The sequence below is a fragment of the Carassius gibelio genome, chromosome B10 (assembly GCF_023724105.1).
Source record: "Carassius gibelio isolate Cgi1373 ecotype wild population from Czech Republic chromosome B10, carGib1.2-hapl.c, whole genome shotgun sequence".
Taxonomy (NCBI): domain Eukaryota; kingdom Metazoa; phylum Chordata; class Actinopteri; order Cypriniformes; family Cyprinidae; genus Carassius; species Carassius gibelio.
Window position 1 is genome coordinate 23233166 of NC_068405.1, and position 22346 is coordinate 23255511.

General features: G+C 36.7%; 1 protein-coding gene across 4 annotated transcripts in view; it reads right to left on the minus strand.

Moving 5' to 3' along the window:
• The window catches only part of LOC127966211 (tetratricopeptide repeat protein 28), a 264693-nt gene continuing 242347 nt past the window's right edge, over positions 1-22346 (minus strand). For 2 of the 4 annotated variants that reach the window (XM_052567044.1, XM_052567046.1), the window contains 12 exons: positions 13680-13820; positions 10135-10279; positions 9358-9537; positions 7757-8265; positions 6344-6591; positions 6043-6167; positions 4757-4988; positions 4214-4290; positions 4017-4040; positions 3757-3886; positions 3563-3670; positions 1-2350 (listed from right to left, as the gene is read on the minus strand). In XM_052567044.1, coding sequence (XP_052423004.1) covers positions 750-2350; positions 3563-3670; positions 3757-3886; positions 4017-4040; positions 4214-4290; positions 4757-4988; positions 6043-6167; positions 6344-6591; positions 7757-8265; positions 9358-9537; positions 10135-10279; positions 13680-13820 — 3520 coding nt within the window. In that variant the 3' untranslated portion in view covers positions 1-749. The remainder of the gene's footprint in view (positions 2351-3562; positions 3671-3756; positions 3887-4016; positions 4041-4213; positions 4291-4756; positions 4989-6042; positions 6168-6343; positions 6592-7756; positions 8266-9357; positions 9538-10134; positions 10280-13679; positions 13821-22346) is intronic. The other 2 variants (XM_052567045.1, XM_052567047.1) reach the window with 1 other exon arrangement.

The window sequence follows — 22346 nt, forward strand, 5'->3', positions numbered from 1 at the left end:
GTAAATTAAACTTTTTATTGAGACCATTTTACTGAGAAATGACTGAGATATGTCTGGATGAGAGTCCACATATGCAAAATCTCTGTTAAAAAGACACTGAATCACTGGAGAGCAAGAGAACCCATGCTGTAATACTGACACTCAATTCACATAGAAGTCAGGTCAGGTGCGTCGTCACCATCTCAATAAAAATATGAAAATGTTTTTCAACTTTTTTTGTGCATGGTTTGCTTCTTTAACAATATAAAAACGTATAATACTGATTGCAAAACGTTGATTTAATTTACAAAACAAATAACTGTAATAACAATTACCATCCATAATAATAATAATAACAATAACAATAATTATATTAAAAAAAAAAAAAAAAAAAAAGAGAAAAAAAAAAAAAAAAAAAAAAAGAAAACCAGTCAAAGCCGCATCATTTTCACTAACACAAACAGCGAGCCTTTTTGTCTTTTTGTTGAAATACCATTTTGGTATAATCTCTTTTTTTTGCTTTTTTTTTTTTTTTTTGTTCTGACATGCGCAAGGCAAGATCAGTCTGCATATATAAACGGTCCTTTACAGTGTGGGTGGAAGCATAAGGATTATATGCTCTCTGCACGGGAAAATAAAACAGTAGGCAGTTTGAGGCTTCTGGGAATGTGCACTTCCTCACCCAGACTGTCCTTTTCACTGTTTTCAAGAGTCATAAATACTCTAAATACTCCTTTATCAAGAGAAGCCAGTCACTGAGGGACAGAATCTCAACATTTAGATGAAGGGAAGAACCGTCCTGGTGACAGGAACTTGTATCCGTTTCCCGAAGGCAGTCGGATGGGATGTGACCCTGGACTGCTGCCGGTGGAAGCCGTCGGAGAAGGCGTGACTCTCTTGGGATCGATCTTGCGATGGCCATTGGGTGGATTTCTGTGTTGGAGCGCCACATCCTGGCCATGCGTATCCTGTCCCGTCACACTGTGTCGGGGCGAGAGGTTCAGAAGGCCCAGGACATCTCGTTTGGCGGTGCTCAGTTTCCCACCGCGGAGCGCCCGCATTGGTCCCGAGTGCTGCTGTTGGGTGGCGCTGGCCCAGAAGGTCTTGAGATTGTGGATCGCTTGGACTTTTTCATCTATAGCGGCCAATTTGAGTCGGTCGATATCCGGAGCGTCCGCTGGACTGGAGCGCGTCGATCCCGTCGAGGAGTAGGACAACGCCGGAGAGGGTGCGCTCCCGGCCGGAGACTGGTGGCCCGAACTGGGCGAGACATTGCTGGGCGAGCGAGAGATGTGGCCGCTGTAGGGCGAGCTGGGATACTTGAGTTTAAACTGGGCGTGACTGTCGGAAGTCGGCGACGGTTGGCTGCCTTCCTTTAGGGACGTCTCAGACGTAGCAGGGCTGTTGTATCCCGAGCTGACCTTCTGTAGGGATGACGTACGAGAGGGCGGTTTGGGGCGTGTTGGGAGCGGAGACGACTGAGCCTTGATGCTCGCCCGGCTACTAGGGCGACTGAACGCACTTGTTTCTGAGGAACGGAAAGCAGAACCTCCGGTTGGGGTCGGGGGGCCTCCGCCACCCACCCCGTCACCCAACGGGACGCTCCCAGTGCTTCTCTGCAAAGTTTCGACGGCCCGCATGTGGCTTTGCGTTTCTTCCAGGATCTTCTGCGCCAGTTCCTGCGGGTCCAGAGCGGCTCCGGGAGTACGTTCCTCTTGGGACTTCACAGTGCTGTCCGTCTCTGTGCTGGATTGATCGGATTCGCCCGTGTCGGAGCTGCTCACCTTCCCGACCTTCTGGAAGGGCGAGTTGGGACTGGGAACCAGGGTGGCTTTGACCGGAGACGTCGGGGTGCTGACACTTCCCCTAGAGGACACAGACACCGCGTAACCCCTGCCGGTCCCGCCGCGTGCTGCCCCCCGATGGTTCCTATGGTTTGCGGGACGAGGGAGCGTGTCACATTGGCTACCCAATGGCTCACTGCTGATTATACTGTATCCTTCATACTCTTCATCATCGTGCCCTCCTACGGCTCCATGTGGGGACGAGCGGCTGCGGGGCACTGCCATGTGCCGGTGGGATGCGAACAGCCCGGCTCCGCCCCGATGCCGCTCTAGTTCCTGCTGCCGCGAGCGCTGGCTGATAAAGTCAGAAGTGCCTTCAGGACGGGACAGGAAGCTCATGGAAGAGGCGATGGAGCTCAGGCTGTAGACGGAGATGGCATCAGAGGCCAGGCTGTCAGGGCATGGAGGGGAGAAGGGAGGGTTGGGGTAACCCATAGGCAGATGGTGAGACACAGACTGTGCTGAGGCCAGAGACTCCAGAGACGATGAACTGTCCAGACTCAGACGCTTCGGAAGCTCAGTAGAGTCTGAGGGGAACATTAAAGTGCAATTATTATAAAATCAGATATTATATACCGTATTTTCCAGACTATAAGTCACACTTTTTTTCATAGTTTGGCTGGTCTTGCAACCTATAGTCAGGTGCAACTTGTTCATCAAAATTAATTTGACAATAACCAAGAGAAAACATTACCTTCTACAGCCGTGAGAGGGCGCTCTATGCTGCTCAGTTCTCCTGTAGTCTACACTGAAGACATAGAGCGCCCTCTCGTGGCTGGAGACGGTAATGTTTTATCTTGGTTCTTGGTTCTAAATAAAAGCGACTTAATAGTCCAGTGTGACTTATATATGTTTTTTAATTCATCATGACGTATTTTTGGACTGATGAGACTTATACTCAGGTGCGACTTACATAGTCCGAAAAATACGGTATATAACAAGTTATTTAAAGGAGTATAGTTTAATATTTTTTATAATTTTTTGTCCAGTAAAAATAGTAATAGTGATCATTTTATGATTAATATATAATAATATTCGTTTTTTAGGTTTTAGTTTCATTTTTTAAGTCAAATCTTAGTTTCCAAATTTTTTGTCAAATGTTTTAAATTAGTCAAAATGTACTTAAAAAAAACAGCAATAATGTTTTTTTTAAATCAAGTTTATATATTAGTGGTAAATAGAATACCATTAATAAAGTTATATTTATGTAATTATTCTAATGTTGTCTAAACGAAAATTTACTATATTCAAAATAATGAATCAACATGATTTGTAAAATGATTACAACACACAGCAATTTATTTTAAATATTGTGATTTTTTTATCAGTATTGTAATTATGTATGACGGAAATATAGAATATATATTTTTCACTCCGTTTTTTTAACCGTTTAAGCCATAGTTGTTGTTTGGAAAAAAACTTTACATGAATAATATAAAATTTATTAATTTTAGTCATTTTTTTTTCCTGAAAATAGCCATTTTAATTTTGATTTAAATAACATTAAATTACCAGTGTGTAAGATATGCTATATAAATAAACTTGCCTTGTCGATTAAAAAATATATTTTTTTAAAAGAGCTTATTGGAGTACACTGAAATATTAGCTACTATTGAAGCAAATACTATTGAAACAGCCTTTTTCTTGTCTTTAGTATTGGTGACAGAATAAAAAAACTTCAAATGAATCGATCAGTTTTGTTGTTGTGATCAACAGTTTGAGGTTGAAGTGATGCTCACCAAACAGTGCCAGCAGTGATTGCAGGGCAAAGTGCATGGTGCGACGGTTGGCCTGTTTCCCCGTCTTCAACACCACCTCCTCCTGACCGACCTCACACAGGTCAAACCCTGAGAGAAAGAGAAAGCGAAAGACCGAGCCCTCAGCACGCGCTACATCATCTCGATCAGTACTCGTGTGCTGAAGCTGTTCTTACCCAGAGCGGCCAGGAACTCATGGCAGCCGGGAAGTCTCCAGAGCTGCACGCTGATGGACACCTGGATGGGTGCGAGAGAGAAATCCTGCTCCTTCTCTCCAGACTGAAGCTGCACCAAAACCTGATGGAGCTGCGGAAAAACGAGAAAGATTTAATGATGTCAAATATACAAAAGCCTTGTTTCATTGTTATCTACAGCCAAATATCACTGGTAGTATGTTATCGTAGAGTTAGCTGAAAGCATATATTTAAGCACTTACCATTCCCACTACATTTTTAACAGCCTTTAATGGTAAGTTTAGGAAAAGAGAAGGAAAGAGGATTGTTAAAAGCAAACACGAGCATCTCAATAATCCAGCAGGCACTCATCAAAGCAGTGTAGTTACGCACAGATCAGATGCATGAGCACAGAATAGTTGACTTAATGAACAGTTTGATGCATGCTGTGACATCTTACCCTGTTGATCAGCTGTTCTCCGGTTTCTGACGCTGTGATCAGTTTACACAACGCCTGCAGAGCAGGAGGAGGCAAACCTGCGAACACGAAGGACAAACAACACTTTAAACCCTTGTGCTGCTGTGCTGAAAAGCCTTTACCTCATTTGGTGATCCTGGACAAAAATGTTCAGCCTTGTAAATCTTTCACAAAATTCTCACCAAAGTTAAGTTCAGTTAGCACAGGCTTTGGAACTGATTCCTCGACTGAAGCCTCATTGATCTGAGCTTATGCACATCAGTTTATTTTTTTAACATTAACTAGAATTTTTTGGGGGGTGGACAAAATCTTTAAAAATGACCAGTCACTTAAAAAATTCCAATAACCAATAAGTGAGAATTTATACATTTTAATTTCCCTACTCTCACTTGTTTGATCATTATACACCGCAAACACAATTTTTTGCCATTTTTGTGTGCAACATGCATCTGTCCAAGAACGCTCTGTGGACTGGCTATCTTTTCTCCCTCATACTCTTGTCTTGTTTAATAGTAAATGTCATACCCAGCAGTGACTGTAGGGTGGTGCTGCATTGCTGCAGTCGGTCTCCGGGGTCAGCGGTGGGGAAGAAGACCGCCGCAGGGAGGCCCGTTCCAGCCGAGTCCAGCCTGAATCCCACCGCGGTCAGCAGAGCCTGCCAGCCCGGCACGCCGCCCACCTTATTCTCCACACTCTGCTGAGACGTGTACATGGAGTTCCTCTGGCCGTTCTGGATGCGCTGGAGGGATTTCTCCACCTGGGGGAGCCACAGAAACACAGAAGATCTGTTTGTACAAAACCTGACAAAAAGGTTGGATACGCCTACTTATTGTCTGATACTATTATTTCCACGTTTTCAATTGAAAATGAAACCTATGAAAAAAAAAAAAACTTTAAAGTATGAGAAATAAAATTACGAGAAGTAAATTAGTGAACAAATATTTTATATAAAATTTCTGAATATAAAATGTCAGATTAAAATAATATTAAAATAAAAACTAAATGACTAAATGATTATTATTTATTGATAACTATATATATATATATATATATATATATATATATATATATATACACTATATGTATGTGTATATATTTATATACATTAAACGTATATATATATATATATATATATATATATATATATATATATATATATATATATATATACACACACACACACATTATATATATATATATTTACATTTAATATTGTAAAATATTTGATGCAACATTTTATACTGTAACAGTTATACTTTTAAACACTATATAGTTACATATTAGTATATTCACGCTCTATATAAAATTATACAATAATAAATAATAAAATAAAAATAAAAAATTATCATAAGCATATTAAATCTACTATATAAAAGAACAAAATAATGAGTTGTATTATTTTGAATATTACAGTTATTAATAGCTGATACATACACACACAATTATATTATTACATTTTATACTTTTAAACAAAAACATAAAATACCATATAACTGATAAAAAATAAATAAAAAACAACTGCTATATATCTACTATAGTTGTATTATCTATAACTATATGTAGTACATATGTATACTGTATTATTGCATGTGAATACTATATGCACAATTTATGCAAAATAATATAGAACTACTGAAAGCATAAAATGTACTTTAACAGATTAAAATATATACACACTACATACACACACATGTGATAACATTTGATATTTATAGCATATTATTTATATACTATAGTAGACTACTATATGCACATGCATAACATATATTCTTAGTAAATGCAAATGAGGCCAGTAGTCCTGTGTTTCTCACCAGGTGTAGCAGAACCCTGAGGGCATCTCTAGCTTTGTCTGGATACTGCAGGATCTCAGCCAGAGCCTGACCAATCAGAGACGACGGGCTGTTCAGTTTCACATCACAGCCAATCAGCATGAAGCCTGTGGAGACATATTCAAATCATGAGGGGAACAGCACTTTATACTCAACACTGTCTACTATTATTTTAAAGTGACACTTGTGGTGTGCAGTAGCAGTGTGCTACATGACATCACCGTATTCACCACGGTATGATTTGGTTATATACTGCACATGTTTCAGTGCGCTGCGATCATACCTGCCCAGTTTGAGGGGTGTGAGAACTGTTTGCTGCTCTGGACGGTCTTCATGGCGTCTGCGAGGGCCGCGCTGGCTTTGGTGCCGTTGAGCAGAGCGCTGTAGAACGCGTGGATGAACATCTTGGACGCGGCGATGGGAACCGGCCACAGAGACACCAGCACACACTGAGCTCCGGCCGCCAGGAAAGCCCTGGTCAGACCCACCACACCGTCCGCCGTTACTTTACTGTCCGACTCCTGGTACGAGCTGCAGGGCATGAAAACACACTCTTTCAGCATCGTAGAGCAGTTACTCACTGGAATACAGACACTATTATCTTCATAGACTGTTAAACTACTGTGGATGTGGCTGCAGTCAAAGTAGAGCGTGTTAAACTGAAGTGATGTTTGAAAACCCTGATGAGTAGACGAGGGTGGGCAGTATGAACGAAAGCATATATAGCAGTGTAACTTATGATTACAATAATGAATATGCATAATGAGATATAATATACAATTAAAATAATAGTAATATATACATTCATACGCACGCACACACACACACACACACACACACACACACATATATATATATATATATATATATATATATATATATATATATATATATATATATATATATATAAATTGACTTGATGAATTACATTAATTAATTTATTCAAAAGTTAATTCATTATATATTAAAAATAAGCCTATATGAAAGTTGAATATATTCTAATATTCCTAATTTAAAATAAAATAAAATATTTGTTTTTAAACTTTGATAGACATAAACAAAAAGATCAGAGAAAATTAAAAATGTAAAAAAATTAAACAATAAAATAAAAAAAAAATTGCTTCACTTTATGTAATGAATGAAAAATAAATAGTACTACTACTACTACTACTACTACTACTACTACTAATAATAATTTATAAAAACTAAAATATAAAAAATAATAACAAAATAAAGTATACATATATATATATATATATATATATATATATATATATATATATATATATATATATATATATACATACATACACACACACACACAAAATATAGACATTTTCTTTTTTATGTAGTCTTTAAGTTATTATTAGCACTGATACTAATACATATATAATATATACTACTGATACTAATACATATATAAAAATTGTATAATAATAGAAATTATAATATATTATATTTATATATATATATATATATATATATATATATATATATATATATATATATATATATATATATATATATATATATATATATATATATATTTACACACATAAAAATGAAATAATAAATATCGCTATTACAGAGACATAACACATCAACACAGCCAACTTACTAAAACATTAACTAAAATTAAAATGACAAACTATAAAATTCAAACTATTATTAAAAACTATCACTGGTCTGTACTGACCCCAGCACGACTAGTTTTGTGGGCAGCCTGAGGTCGAGGATGTCGGCTGCGGTGAGCAGGAACTCCTGCAGCGGGGGGCTGTCACAGATGCTTTCGGCATCGCTGGCGTCGTCCGGCACACGCAGACTCTCCGGGATGGTGTAGTTAGATTTGACTCCGCTCTCTCCTCCTCCTGCTCCTCCGCTGGGAGCCGCTGGTGCCGGTCCAGAGCCGCTGTCCTGGCTGGGTGTGAGGACCAGAGCCGCCAGCTTCCAGGAGATGTGCGTAGCGAAGTGAGCGCATTCGGCCTGCGTCAGGGCGCTCATAACCCGCTCCTTAGTCGCGGTGGGACCGGCCAGCGGCTGACAGCCCAGGAGATCGGCCACCATGTGAGCCTCCTCTTCAGCGGAGGGCATCGGGCCCCAGAGCCAGCGGTCCATCACTGACGGCGGCAGACGAGGATTGCCCACTACTGCGGCCATAGAGCTTCCTCCATTACACAGAACCGGACCGGTCCGCCGAGGGTGAACCTGACCAGACAAACACTGCGTGAGCTTGTGGGCAAAAACAGTCAAGGTCAAATTAAACCTTATAAAATCATTAAGGCAAATAAGGTGGTAAACTACAATGAATTCACCAGGATCAAAAACACTCCTTAATGATGGTTAAATCATTGTAGCACTCAAGTCTCATGTGCCTTAAATAAAAAAAACTAATGATAAAAAAATACATAAATTAAAAATTTCAAATTGTATTCTTAGATTTATTGTATTTTTAAAAACATGTATATTAAATAACCAAGTCAAAACGCCTATTTCTGATAATCTAGTATATATATATATATATATATATATATATATATATATATATATATATATATATATATATATATATATATATATATATATATATATATATATATATATATATATATATATATACACATTTAATACATTTTTTACTTGGATGCAAATTGTTAATTCAGGAAATACATTAAAAATATTAGAGTAAAAAAAGCTCTAATCAAAAATAAAAAAGAATCAAAACAGAACAAAATGTATATAAATAAATATATACAATAATAATATACAAATAGTCATATAGTAGTATATATCACTGTTGGTCACAAAAACTATTAAAACATTTTTTGTTATTTGAAATAAACCTAATAAAATAAAATAAAATATTTGAAAAACTAGAACACACACACACACACACACACACAAAAACTAGATAATAAAACTAGTTGAAAAATAGAAATGCTGCCCTGGCATCTAACTGAAATAAAAGAAGTCCTAAAATCACTAAAACTAAAATTGAAATAGATATAAATTGAAGTTAAATAGAAATAAAACAGACACACACACAAAAAAACCTAAAGTCAAAATAAATAAATAAATAAATAGAACATACCAAAATGAATAAAACTAAAATAAAAATAAATAAATGAATAAAACTCAAATAAAAATAAAGCTTTTGAATTTGCTTTATTGTATTTCAGTTTAATAAAAAATAATTGTAGTTTTATTTTAGTTTAATTTGATTGATATGAATAAACACTTTAATAGTATATAAAAACTAGTGAATGAACACTGGTCTATGTGTGTCAGAAGTGTGCCTACTTTAGCTGTGCTCCCCAGACTGCCGATGGACGGGACGGCGATGAGACTGAACCGCTCGTACAGATACTCATTAGACGAGCTTCCCTTCAGCAGAGCAAACGGGATGAGATACAACTCGCCCTCCAGGACCAGAACCAGCTGTCTGTGTCTGCCGACCGGACCGCTGGAGTGCATCAGACCCTACAGACATCACATCACACACTCAAACTACAGCACTGGACATACATCATAAAATAGCCTGACAAATAAAAGAACAGCCAACGTTAGGGTAGCAGAACAAAATAATATAAAATAAAACCCTGGGTATTACATTAAATATATACTCAATTCTACAAACCAATTAAGAAACAGTCACTTAGTGACTGACTAATATGTGAACCGTATTTTTCAGACTATAAGTCGCACCTGAGTATAAGTCGCATCAGTCCAAAAATACGTCATGATGAGGAAAAAAACATATATAAGTCACACTGGACTATAAGTCGCATTTATTTAGAACCAAGAACCAAGAGAAAACATTACCGTCTACAGCCGCAAGAGGGCGCTCTATGTCTTCAGTGTAGACTACAGGAGAACTGAGCAGCATAGAGCGCCCTCTGGCGGCTGGAGACGGTAATGTTTTCTCTTGGTTCATTTCTCTTGGTTCATGTCAAATTAATTTTGATAAATAAGTCGCACCTGACCATAAGTCGCAGGACCAGCCAAACTATGAAAAAAAGTGCGACTTATAGTCCGGAAAATATGGTAATTGTTTCTGAAGCGTGGGTGCAGTCGTACCCCCTCCATCGGGGCGATGAGCAGGTCATAAAGGGCTCGTAGCGGGGGTTTGCTGAGCGCACTTGTGCGGCGCGGTAGAGACGAGGAGCCCTCCTTCACCGGAGACACCGTGTTACTGAAGAGACTCGTCATACTCTGACAGCTCCTGAAATAACACCACAAACACACTCATCAAACACTAGCGGCCCGTACTTCAAAATAACTCTGGAAAGAGATGCCAAATATAACGGATAATCCTGTATCCAGCTCATTCATCACAGTGGAAATACAGTATGCAGACTCTTTCCTCATAAAAACTGTAGTGTGCTATTTCAGAGACACTCGTGGTGACATATGAGAGAAGATAAAGTGACATCACACCATCTCAGATTCTATTATTTACTGAAACACTGGAGGGCGCTGTTCACCTGAAAAACCAGCAGCGTTTTTATTTTTTAAACATTTGTGTTTCATAACAGCAGGTCATGTCAAAGATGGACAGTTGAGATAATAAAAACACCCAGAAAGCCATTTCAATCAAATAAACATCTTAAATAAAACGGGGTCCCAAAATGTGCTACAAAAAGAGGCCAATGTAGTAAAAATAGAATTACAACAGTAGCAATACATATAGTGTTATATTACACATTAATAATACTTAAAATAAATAATTCAGAATAACTGGTAGTTTATTGTGTTTACTATCTTATGAAATAGTCATTAGTATCATTTATGATATAGCCATAGCCATCATATAGCCGTGTTTTGGAGATTTTTCCATGGTGTGTCAAACAGAAGCCCTTTACTGTGGCTTACTGCTTTAATCAGTTGTGTGTCCTGCAAGAAAACGTCACTGTGGATCTCTTGAAATAAAGACAGAAGCCACACATGACCTTGCAGACCACAATCAAAACACTTCGTTATTAAAGAATCTGTGTAGGTGTAATGACTCCACATACTCCAGGACTAATCGCCATCACTATTGAAACCAAAGAGCTCCGGGAAAACATCCTTCCCACTTCCCATCACCGAGCTTTACCATTTATCAAAGAGACACACACGGGGGTCTCGGCTTCTCCTAAACTCTGGCCTGCGTTTGGAGGTTAGCTGGGTGATCAAACTGTTGAAATGTTTAAAAAGCATCAGAGATCGAGAACGTGAAGCTGCAGAGAGGAGGATCATTTGTGTGAGAACAGAGTGGACGGTATTAAGGAAATAATTCACCCCAAAATTACAATACATCGTTCAAATCCTGTGTGGACCAAAAAAAAAAAAAAGGACAAAAAAAAAATGCCATAAAAATACTAGAGGCTAGTGTATTAAAGTTGCTTACATTAACTGTAACAAAGCTGAAATAAAATGTAAGTATAAAAAAAAATATTGAAATAAAACAAGGTTAAGTAATAAAATTGCAACAACAACAACAAAAACACATAACAAAAATACTAAAATTTAAATAAAAACTGAAAATATAAAAATAAATGTTAATTGGAAATTGAAACCAGTGTTAAAAATTGTTTTCTTTAACTGAAATAAAGCATTCTCTGAAAAACGTAACACTTAAAATAAACTTACTTGAAGTTAAGATTTACTGTAAATAACAAAACTATAAAACTCACTTTAATGAATTGAAATAAAGCTGAAATAAAGAGGGGAAGGGGGGGTTAAAAAACGAATAAATAAATATGACAAAAGCACATAACAAAATCAACTTAAATCAAGAAATCAAATTAAAACATAAAATATAAAAATAAACGCTAATTCTAAATATTAATAAATACCAAAATAGGTCAATAAATATATGTTCACCGATTCTGCAACCTGGATCCAACGATTCATTGAAAATATCCATCTCACATGAATTCATAAATGCCAAATTCGTAAATGAAATATTGTTTTGCATTGGATCTTTTTAATGAATCATTTAAACACTACTCATCTCATGAACTCTTATGAACGAGACAACAGATCGACAGAGCCATATCTGATTCATTTATGAATCATTGTTTTGTGTTAGATCTATTTAATTAATTATTCGATCACTACTTGTCACATGAAACCTTACGTGGATTGTCAGAGAAGAAAACGCTTACATTTAGGTCTGTTCCTCACACAAATCTATCGTTTATGACAAAATATAGTGATATAGAGATTTTTAACCACCTGGAAGACACTTTAATGATGTTTACTTGTAATTGTGTGGCTTCATGTTCACTGCACTTAAAAGAGCAGGACACTCTTACAAAATTCTCAGTCTGCGAAGAAAGTGAGTGAACGATGCCAGAATCGTCATTTTGAACTGAATTGTTGGTTTAACGTGTGGTACGTGCTCATTAGGGCAGACGAGGAGTGAACGGCGCTCCTGTTTTAATGAATATGGAGAGATGTGTGGTGCTGAAAGCTCTTAATGAGGAGCAGAGCTCTAATGATGACCGCTCTGACCCCGTCTTTAACAACGCACCGCACGTTCCTGTCCTAGCTGTCCTTTCTTCTTTCAGTGCTAATAACCATCTCTCTTTCTCTCCTAATGAATCAGGATGTGAAGGACTGTGTACCGGCTCTATAATTATCATCCGTCTGAGCTGAGTTTAGATCCATTAGCAGCAAAATGTTTACTAATTGCTTAATGATTTAGTGTCTGATTGGGGTTTTTCTTTGCTACTTGAGTGGTTTCTTTCTTTAGATTAATACCAAGTAGTTTATTTCGGTTCATATAAAACAGAACTAGATCTATGAAAGGAAAATTGCTTTTTATTTATTTTTTTATTTTTTTGTTTTCATTATAAAGCTCTGAAGAAAGACCCATCGAATGGCTTTTACTTCACTATTTAAGTGGTCTCTCTTTATTTAGATTAATACCAAATGGTTTATTTTGGTTAATATTAAAACGAGTCAGATTTAGAACAAGAAAAGTTAATTCATTTTAGAAAAATAGATTCATTATGAGCATGATTACTAATTGTTTAATTATTTGGTGTTTGATTGGGTTTTTATCTGCTTTCTCTTTTTAGATTAACATCAAAAGTTTTATTTTAGTTAAAAATTCAAAAATAACATCTAGAACAAGTACAAACTATTTACCAGTGTAATGAGAAAAGTTTAAATGATGGGTTTCAGATTTTCTGGTGTGTTATGATGCTATGCAATCTCGTTAAATCTATATTTCTCATCAACTCTCATTAATATATGTATTTTCAGGGAATAAAACACTTAAATCGGGATCTGTTCCTCACATGTGTCTCATATGAAGACTTCAAATATTGTGATTTGTGAGTCATTTTTACCAATTTTATGACACATTTATTAGTAATTTTGGAGCTTGACGGAAAAGCTTATCAAACATTTGATCACTACTTGTCTAATTAACTCAAGGTGGATTTTTTTTAGCTAAAACATAATATAAAAGGCTTAGAATAAAGCAAGTGAGTCATTTTAACCCATTTTATGACACTCTACTGGTGTTTATTTCTCATTTTGACCTCGTTCACTTTCACTTTCTAGATCTCAAAAAACACTTAATTTCGGAGATTCCTGAGCTACTTTATATGATGAATGTTGCGTCTGACCTGTTGAAGAGGTTGTTTCTGGAAACCATCCTCAAGAAGCCGGTCGGGTCGGTCACTGAGTTGAGTTTATTATTCAGTTCTTCAAACTGCTGGTCCAAAAGGTCTCCAGCTTCGCTCTCCGTCTCGCTGCTGGAACAGGCTCTGAAACACCAAACATAATGTGACTTATTCAGGGAAGCTGTTGGGTACAAAACATGCCACAATTACTGCAGATGAATTCAGCTATCTTGCTTTTTATGATGAAAAAACAAGTCCAATAAATAATTTCACGATGTAAAACGACAATAATAACTGCAAACATCACTTAATGCCAAATAATGTAGTCAATTATTAAACACACCCTGAAATACTTGATTCTATACCGACTCATTTGTGTCTTTTTTGTATTTCTCTGACACATTATTTCAATGAAACGTAACTGGTAACTCAATTAAGTTTCTTCAGTGATGAAAGCACAACATCTGAGCGATGAAACGCTCCCATTTATCAATACCGCTGTCAAACACACTCGCTTTTATATCCAGACATGCACGTTTGTTGACTTTTCATTCCCGGCGTCCATTGAGATGCAACGCAAAATAACAGAAACAATTTTACAAACAACTCAAGCACAACGGCAGCCACGATCACAGATAATTATTCACCAGTCTCTCTTGGCATCTGGAGAACACGTGAGCTAATTTCTCTGATTAGCTTTAATGAAAAAACGGATCTCTCCAGTAATCTGACTCATCTGAGACGACACACTTGGATTCCTCTATTGGGTTAATAAGGTTTTATCCACCTCACCTCAATTACACACAAAACACGCTTCATTTGCACCTAATGCACGACGCAGATGTTCCGTTGATTATTTTGGACGCATTATCAGATGGCATTAAAACATGTTGGTATGAAGAGATTCGAATGCTCTACAGACGTCTGAATAGCTTGTTAGTGTGTGTTTGTTTAAGCACTTTGCTCTGAGAATGAAAGGGAACGTCTGCTTATACTTCCCTATACCTCAAAAGTTGAATTTATATATCTCATATTACTGTATGCATAATCTGAATTCTAACATTATGACTTACTATATCTCAAAAAAGGAATATATAGCATAATATTACAACACATCTCACATTAACTTAATATATATCTTATAATATGTTATATATCTCATATTATATATACTGTACATACAACATTATTTGCCATTACATCTCACAATTTGACTATATACTGCATAGTATTATAATATATCTCGCAACATGGTTTTATTTATTTCAATATAACTTTAGAAACCTCATAATACTATATACATCTCATAATATTACTATATATCTCACAGTATGGCTTTATCTCAAAATTACTATTATATCTCATACTACAACATATTGTACAGTACATCTCACTTGAAATCTCACATTAACATATATATATATATATATATATATAACATATTTCTCATAATATGACTATATATAATATAACTTTATATCTCATTCTACTACATACATCTTACTTGATATCTCACATTTACGTCATATTTATCAAAATATGACTATATATCTCATAATATGACTATATATCATGATGTATCTTCATATTTTACAATAACTTAATATTTCTCAAAATATTACTATTTCTTATAATATTACTATATATCTCATAATATGACTAATCTCACAGTGACTTAATATTTCTCAAAACAGGATCTAAAATATATTCCATAATATTACTATGTATCTCACAATATGGCTTTATCTCAAAATGACTATATATCTCATACTACTACAAACATCTTAAGTGATATCTCACATTTACATAATATCTCTCAAAATATTATTATGTATCCTCATATTTTACATTAACTTAATATTTCTCAAAATATTACTATATGTCATAATATTACTATACATCTCATAATATGAATATATATCATGTAACTTCATATTTTACATTTACTTAATATTTCTCAAAATATTACTATTTTTCATAATATTACTATATATCTCATAATATGACTATTTCACATTGACTTAATATTTCTCAAAACAGGATCTAAAATATATTCCATTATATTATTATGTATCTTACAATATGGCTTTACCTTAAAAGGGCTATATATCTCATACTACTACATACATCTTACTTGATATCTCACATGTTCATCATAATTCTCAAAATATTACTATACATCTCATAATATGACAATATATCATTATGTAACTTCATATTTTACATTAACTTAATATTTCTCAAAATATGACTATATCTCATAATATTACTATATATATATATATATATATATATATATATATATATATATATATATATATATATATATATATATATATATATATATATATCTCATAATATGACTAATCTCATATTGACTTAATATTTCTCAGAAACAGGATCTAAAATATATTCCATAATATTACTATTTATCTCACAATATGGCTTTATCTCAAAAGGACTATATATCTCATACTACTACAAACATCTTACTTGATATCTCACATTTACATCATACTTCTTAAAATATGACTATATATATCATAATATAACTTCATATTTTATATTTACTTAATATTTCCCAAAACAGGATCCTATATATTGCATATTATTAATCTCACTATATGGTTTTGTCTCAAAATGTAACTTTAAATATCTCATATTCCTATGAATATAAATCACATGACTTCATGTCTCATATTTATTCCATATCTCAAAATATGAATATATATTACACAATATGACAGAATAATGCTATAAATATATATTTCACAATATGACAAAATTAAGTCACAAAATGACTTCGTAGCTCAAAATATGACTTAATATATATCATAATGTTACTATATATCTCACAATGACATACGCTTTGAATATATATCATGTCTTCGTATCTCAGATTTAGTTTATATCTCAAAATATGACTATGCATTTCATATTGACTAAAATATCTCAAAATATTACTTCCATCTCATAACTATTCTCGTTACTCACAATATGACTCATCCTATTACATTGACTATATATTGAATGTTCTACAGACGTCTGAATAGCTCATTAGCGTGTGTTTGTTTAAGCCTTTTGCTCTAAAAATGAAATGGAGCGTCTGCTAATCCTCTTCCCTAGATTTCTGAACTATTCCAAAATGTCAGAGCACCAACAGTCTTCTCGTTTTGCATTTTTTATCTCTGCAAACATGTTCCGGCTCCCATTGCACTCCCTCTTGAGATGGAAGCCATCCCAAATCCTGTTGAAATGTTAATTTAATTCTTTGTCGGGGTACAACCCTGTAGGATGGGAATAATCTCATTTTGGTGCCAACCAGAAATGAAAAGCACCGGAGGAGCCGGAGAATGAGATCTGCTCTTCATATATTTGGGCTTACAGTGACAGACTTTGACCCAGTCGTGGGGCGAGCGCTTGCATCTGTGACCCGTCTGCATGCTCTCCCAAACCTGAGCTGCTGTGGATGCGGCCCCGGGCCGACCTGTTTGGGAAGCATGCATTGGAAATGAAGACGGCTGGCAGAGATATGTGAGGATGCTCTGAAAGGAAAACCTTCCTATAGTGAGCGGCTCTCTAACCTGATCAGGTAAGGTTAACTAAGGTTGTTCACACCGGGTCTGAGTTTGATTACGCCTCTGGAGTAACACCGGGAGCACAGACAGAAGCTGATTACCAGTCGACTAAAATTGAACATGCTGTCTGTGGTGGATGCGTTTGAAAGCTGTTTCTGCTGAGAAGAGCAGCAATAAGAATGCATTAGTCTGTAATATGCAAATTATAATAAATCATCAACAGCAGTTTATTTCCGCAAATTAGGCCGAATTGGTTTATGAACCATAACTCAAACCACAGCTTGTATGACAAGCAAACAAACTCAAATGGACCTGGGAAAGCTCTAGACACTGTGTTTTTCTAGGTCATCTATCACTGTTACTACAGCTCATACTGAGGGTTAGTGATATGATCAAACTCTCAACCATCTCCATCATTAATGTGCAAGTCTTCCTGTAGCACTTGTGCCACGGACATGAATGATTCCTCAAATCATGTGTCATATTAAAGAAGATAATAAGGCTTGTGATTTTCACCTGCTGGATGATGAAACAGGCAAATTACTTCATATTTCACATTATCAATTAATATGTCTCATAATGTTACAATATACCTTACATTGTGACTTTGTACATGTCAAAATATGACTTTATATATCTTGAAATATGATTTTTACCTCCTTCAGTGTTCCTTTCATAAATTAGGTATTAATATATCTTATAATATTATTATACAGTATATCACATAATATTACTGAACTAATACTAATATCTCACATGACTTCTTGGGCCCTATCTTGCACCCAGCGCAATTGACTTTGTACACCGACGCATGTGTCATTCCTATTTTGCACCTGCGCAAAACGCGCTTTTCCCTCCACAGAAGCACGTCGCTAAACTAGTGAATGAACTTGCGCTCCCCGGGCGGTTCAGCGCAAAAAAGGAGGCGTGTTCCGGCGCAAACAATCCCTGGTGCTATTTTGCTGTTCCATTAAACAATTGCGCCACTGACCAGAAAAAACCTAGTCTAAAGTCAGTGGCGCGTTGCGCTTTGTTTCTTATGCTATTTTAAGGGCGCATGCTTGACCATAATGTATAGCGTGCACAACGCGCATACACTTTGCTCATGTAATCTACACAGATGCAACAGTTATTTTTGCAAATCATAAATTGTTACACTTAAAAAAATATTAACACATGAGATGACGGAAATCATTGTGGTGTGCCACGAAGATGTGAAAAAATAGGCATAAATCTAGCTTACAAATTATTCAGGCTAATTGTAGTAATTAAGGATCAGACATGTTTGAGGTCATATATGTATATAAGGACATCTGACAAATTGGTTTGTCCGTCAAGAACCAGGAAAAAAAAATCGATGAAACAATTGTGGCTATTTCCTCCCACGCCTGTTTAACCGACGCTATTTTGGGTAGGTTTCTCCCATCCCCATACAACACAACTTCTCTGTCTTTCATTGCTCTTACAAGAACATCAGTCTCCTCGGCTGTGAACCGCTCCTGGCGTGCGCCTGGTAAATACGCCATAATAATAGCAATCCATAATGGAACTTGCGCACCTGCTTTTAAAGGGAATGTTGGATGACGCTCTGATTGGTTTATTTCACGTTACGCCCAAACCACACCTATGAATAATGAAGCTACTTCAGACCAACCCATTTTAGATTTGCGCCGGGCGCAAGAGCCATTTATCCCGCCGGGAAAATAGCAACAGCGCCGAGACCCGCCCACAAAGTTACTTGCGCTTTGCGCTTTGACACTTGCGTTTCAGATCGTTAAAATAGGGCCCCTTATCACATTATGGCTTCTTTCTTAAAATGACTTTATATGTCTCATTATGTTACAATATATCTTACAATGACTCCCTATAACTTACTATATATCTCATAATATGATTTTATACCTTAAATATATTACTTTATATTTCTGATTTAACCCTCTGGAGTCGATTAACGCATATACGCGTTATGAGGCATTTTCTCCTGATAACCCCGAAAAAAAACTTAAATTACACTTTCAATTTTGATCGTACAGATAAGAGCAATACATCAATCGAATCTGTAAAGGGTCTACTTTTTTGTATACAAAAAAATAATATTCTGTGATAAAGTAATCCATATGAAAACAACGTGAGGTTCGTTTTTCACGTCTCCCTTCATTATCTTCTAATGAGACCACGCCCCCGTGCTGAACGCGCTATTCAGATTATAATGTTTCACTGAAGCGCGCGGCTTGAATACGCAACACAACAGAAGACAACAGAGCGAGACTGTTTCTTTTTATTTTACTATTTGCTTTGTGATGAGAGGAATAAGACATAATTCAACCCAAAAAGATGTGGGGCCCTATTTTAACGATCTGAAACGCAAGTGTCAAAGCGCGAAGCGCAAGTAACTTTGTGGGCGGGTCTCGGCGCTGTTGCTATTTTCCCGGCGGGATAAGTGGCTCTTGCGCCCGGCGCAAATATAAAATGGGTGGGTCTGAAGTAGCTTCATTATTCATAGGTGTGGTTTGGGCGTAACGTGAAATAAACCAATCAGAGCGTCATCCAACATTCCCTTTAAAAGCAGGTGCGCAAGTTCCATTATGGATTGCTATTATTATGGCGTATTTACCAGGCGCACGCCAGGAGCGGTTCATAGCCGAGGAGACTGATGTTCTTGTAAGAGCAGTGAAAGACAGAGAAGTTGTGTTGTATGGGGATGGGAGAAACCCACCCAAAATAGCGTCGGTTAAACAGGCGTGGGAGGAAATAGCCACAACTGTTTCATCGATTTTTTTTCCTGGTTCTTGACGGACAAACCAATTTGTCAGATGTCCTTATATACATATATGTCTTGCCACTATTGGGCAAACGGGTCGGATCCTTAATTACTACAATTAGCCTGAATAATTTGTAAGCTAGATTTATGCCTATTTTTTCACATCTTCGTGGCACACCACAATGATTTCCGTAATCTCATGTGTTAATATTTTTTTAGTGTAACAATTTATGAATCTTAATAAAATCTGTGTAGATTATATGAGCAAAGTGTATGCGCGTTGTGCACGCTATATACATTATGGTCAAGCATGCGCCCTTAAAATAGCATAATGGACAGCGCGCAACGCGCCACTGACTTTAGACTAGGTTTTTTCTGGTCAGTGGCGCAATTGTTTAATGGAACAGCAAAATAGCACCAGGGATTGTTTGCGCCGGAACACGCCTCTTTTTTTGCGCTGAACCGCCCAGGGAGCGCAAGTTCATTCACTAGTTTAGCGACGTGCCTCTGTGGAGGGAAAAGCGCGCTTTGCGCGGGTGCAAAATAGGAATGACACATGCGTCGGTGTACAAAGTCAATTGCGCTGGGTGCAAGATAGGGCCCGTGATGTGGATTACCTCAGGATCTGAGATTTGGATTTCCTCAGAAAGAAAAGAATGAAGCACTTTATTCAGCAGAGACCATAAACATGACTTTTTATTTATCTATATACTTGCACTAGTTTTCACATAACGTGTAAACATTTTACTAGTTAGACTTTTTTCCAAAGACTTTTTCCAAACTATAATTCCCGACTAAATGTATAATGAAGTGAAACATTATGAAGTTTCAATAACAATATACCCTACTATACCATTCAAAAGCTTGGTGTAAATAATATAAATGTAACAAATAAATGTAACTGTAACAAATGTAACAAACAATGCTGTTCTTTCAATTTATCCCCCCTAAAAAACCTGAAAAAATATTCTCAGTTCTTTTAAACATTAATAATAATAATAACGATAATAATAACAATACATGTATTAATAATAATAATAATTATAATAATAAAAATAAATGTTTTTGTAAATTTTTTGTAATTTTCTACTCATAGGTGAAAACAGGCTATCATATCCATTATATCTAGAGGCCAGAATAAAACACTGGGGCATGGGTTCATTTGCAACTATACAGTAACATCCTGGCAACCACCCTTCGTGGCGGTGGGTTTTGCATTGGTAAACACCAGTTATGTGGACAATCCTTGCATTAATCTCACGAGCGGATCTACAGTCATCAACACACATGGATTTGTCTTAACTAAAGGGTGGAAGAGGTCTTGCTAAACGAGCCATAATCGCTCATATTGCAGCCGGTCGTGGGTATCACAATTCCTGTTCGTGCCTCTTTCTTTCTGCACAATGAATGGGGTCTTCAAAGGTGGCATATTGCACCCAACCAAGTGGAAAAGATTGCTCGCAGCCCCTCAGTAAAGCGTTAAATTATCCTTTAATGGGCAGGGATGAGCGCAGAGCTCTCTGGGAGAAGCAATCAAACCTCTAGTGACTAATGCACTGGCACCGGCAGCTCTCCACGAGTGTAGAATAATGCCCTTTGTTTCAGGCTGCTGCTTAATTCACACCAAGAGCTCCTGACGTCCTGCTGTCTCTGCATGCCTTTTCTCCAAACCTGCCAGCGACTTCAGCTAATTGCATGTCAGAGTGAACTCAACACCAGCACTGCTTCCTCCATGCGAGAGGTGAGTGACTCCTCAGCTGCCACCCGGTTAGCGGCACAGAGCCAGAGATCAGTGCGCTGTGGCCTCCAGTCCTGCCGCGGCGCATGACAGCATCGGTGAGCGCTGAGATGTGCTTCCTGCAGGGCATGAACGCGCACACGTGCACACCGAGGACCGCATCCATCAGGGTATATTTAGGAGGATGCAGACATTCACACTAACATGAACACAGCAGCGCTCTGCGGCACTTCTACTGTAACATTTTAGTCGGGAAAAGCATATTCTTCAGTCTCGCTTTTCAACCTAGCCATCCATATTTTATAAAACCATAAAACAAACAGAAACAGAGAGATTTACCAAAATGCTGCTTAGTTCATTTACACAAATAAGAAGATCAAAGGGTGTAACATGATGTTGTACAGTGTTTTGTGAAAATATATTTGCAAAGTTTAACCTGTTAACTGCCACCTGGGCCCTCGGTGGGCTGCCTGCGTTTACTTCACTATATTACAATTAACTCCTAATCTAATCATGACAGACTATATATATATTGTAGGAAAGGTCTAAGACTCCTAAACAGATATTTTACCAATCTTTTTTAAAAATTATGT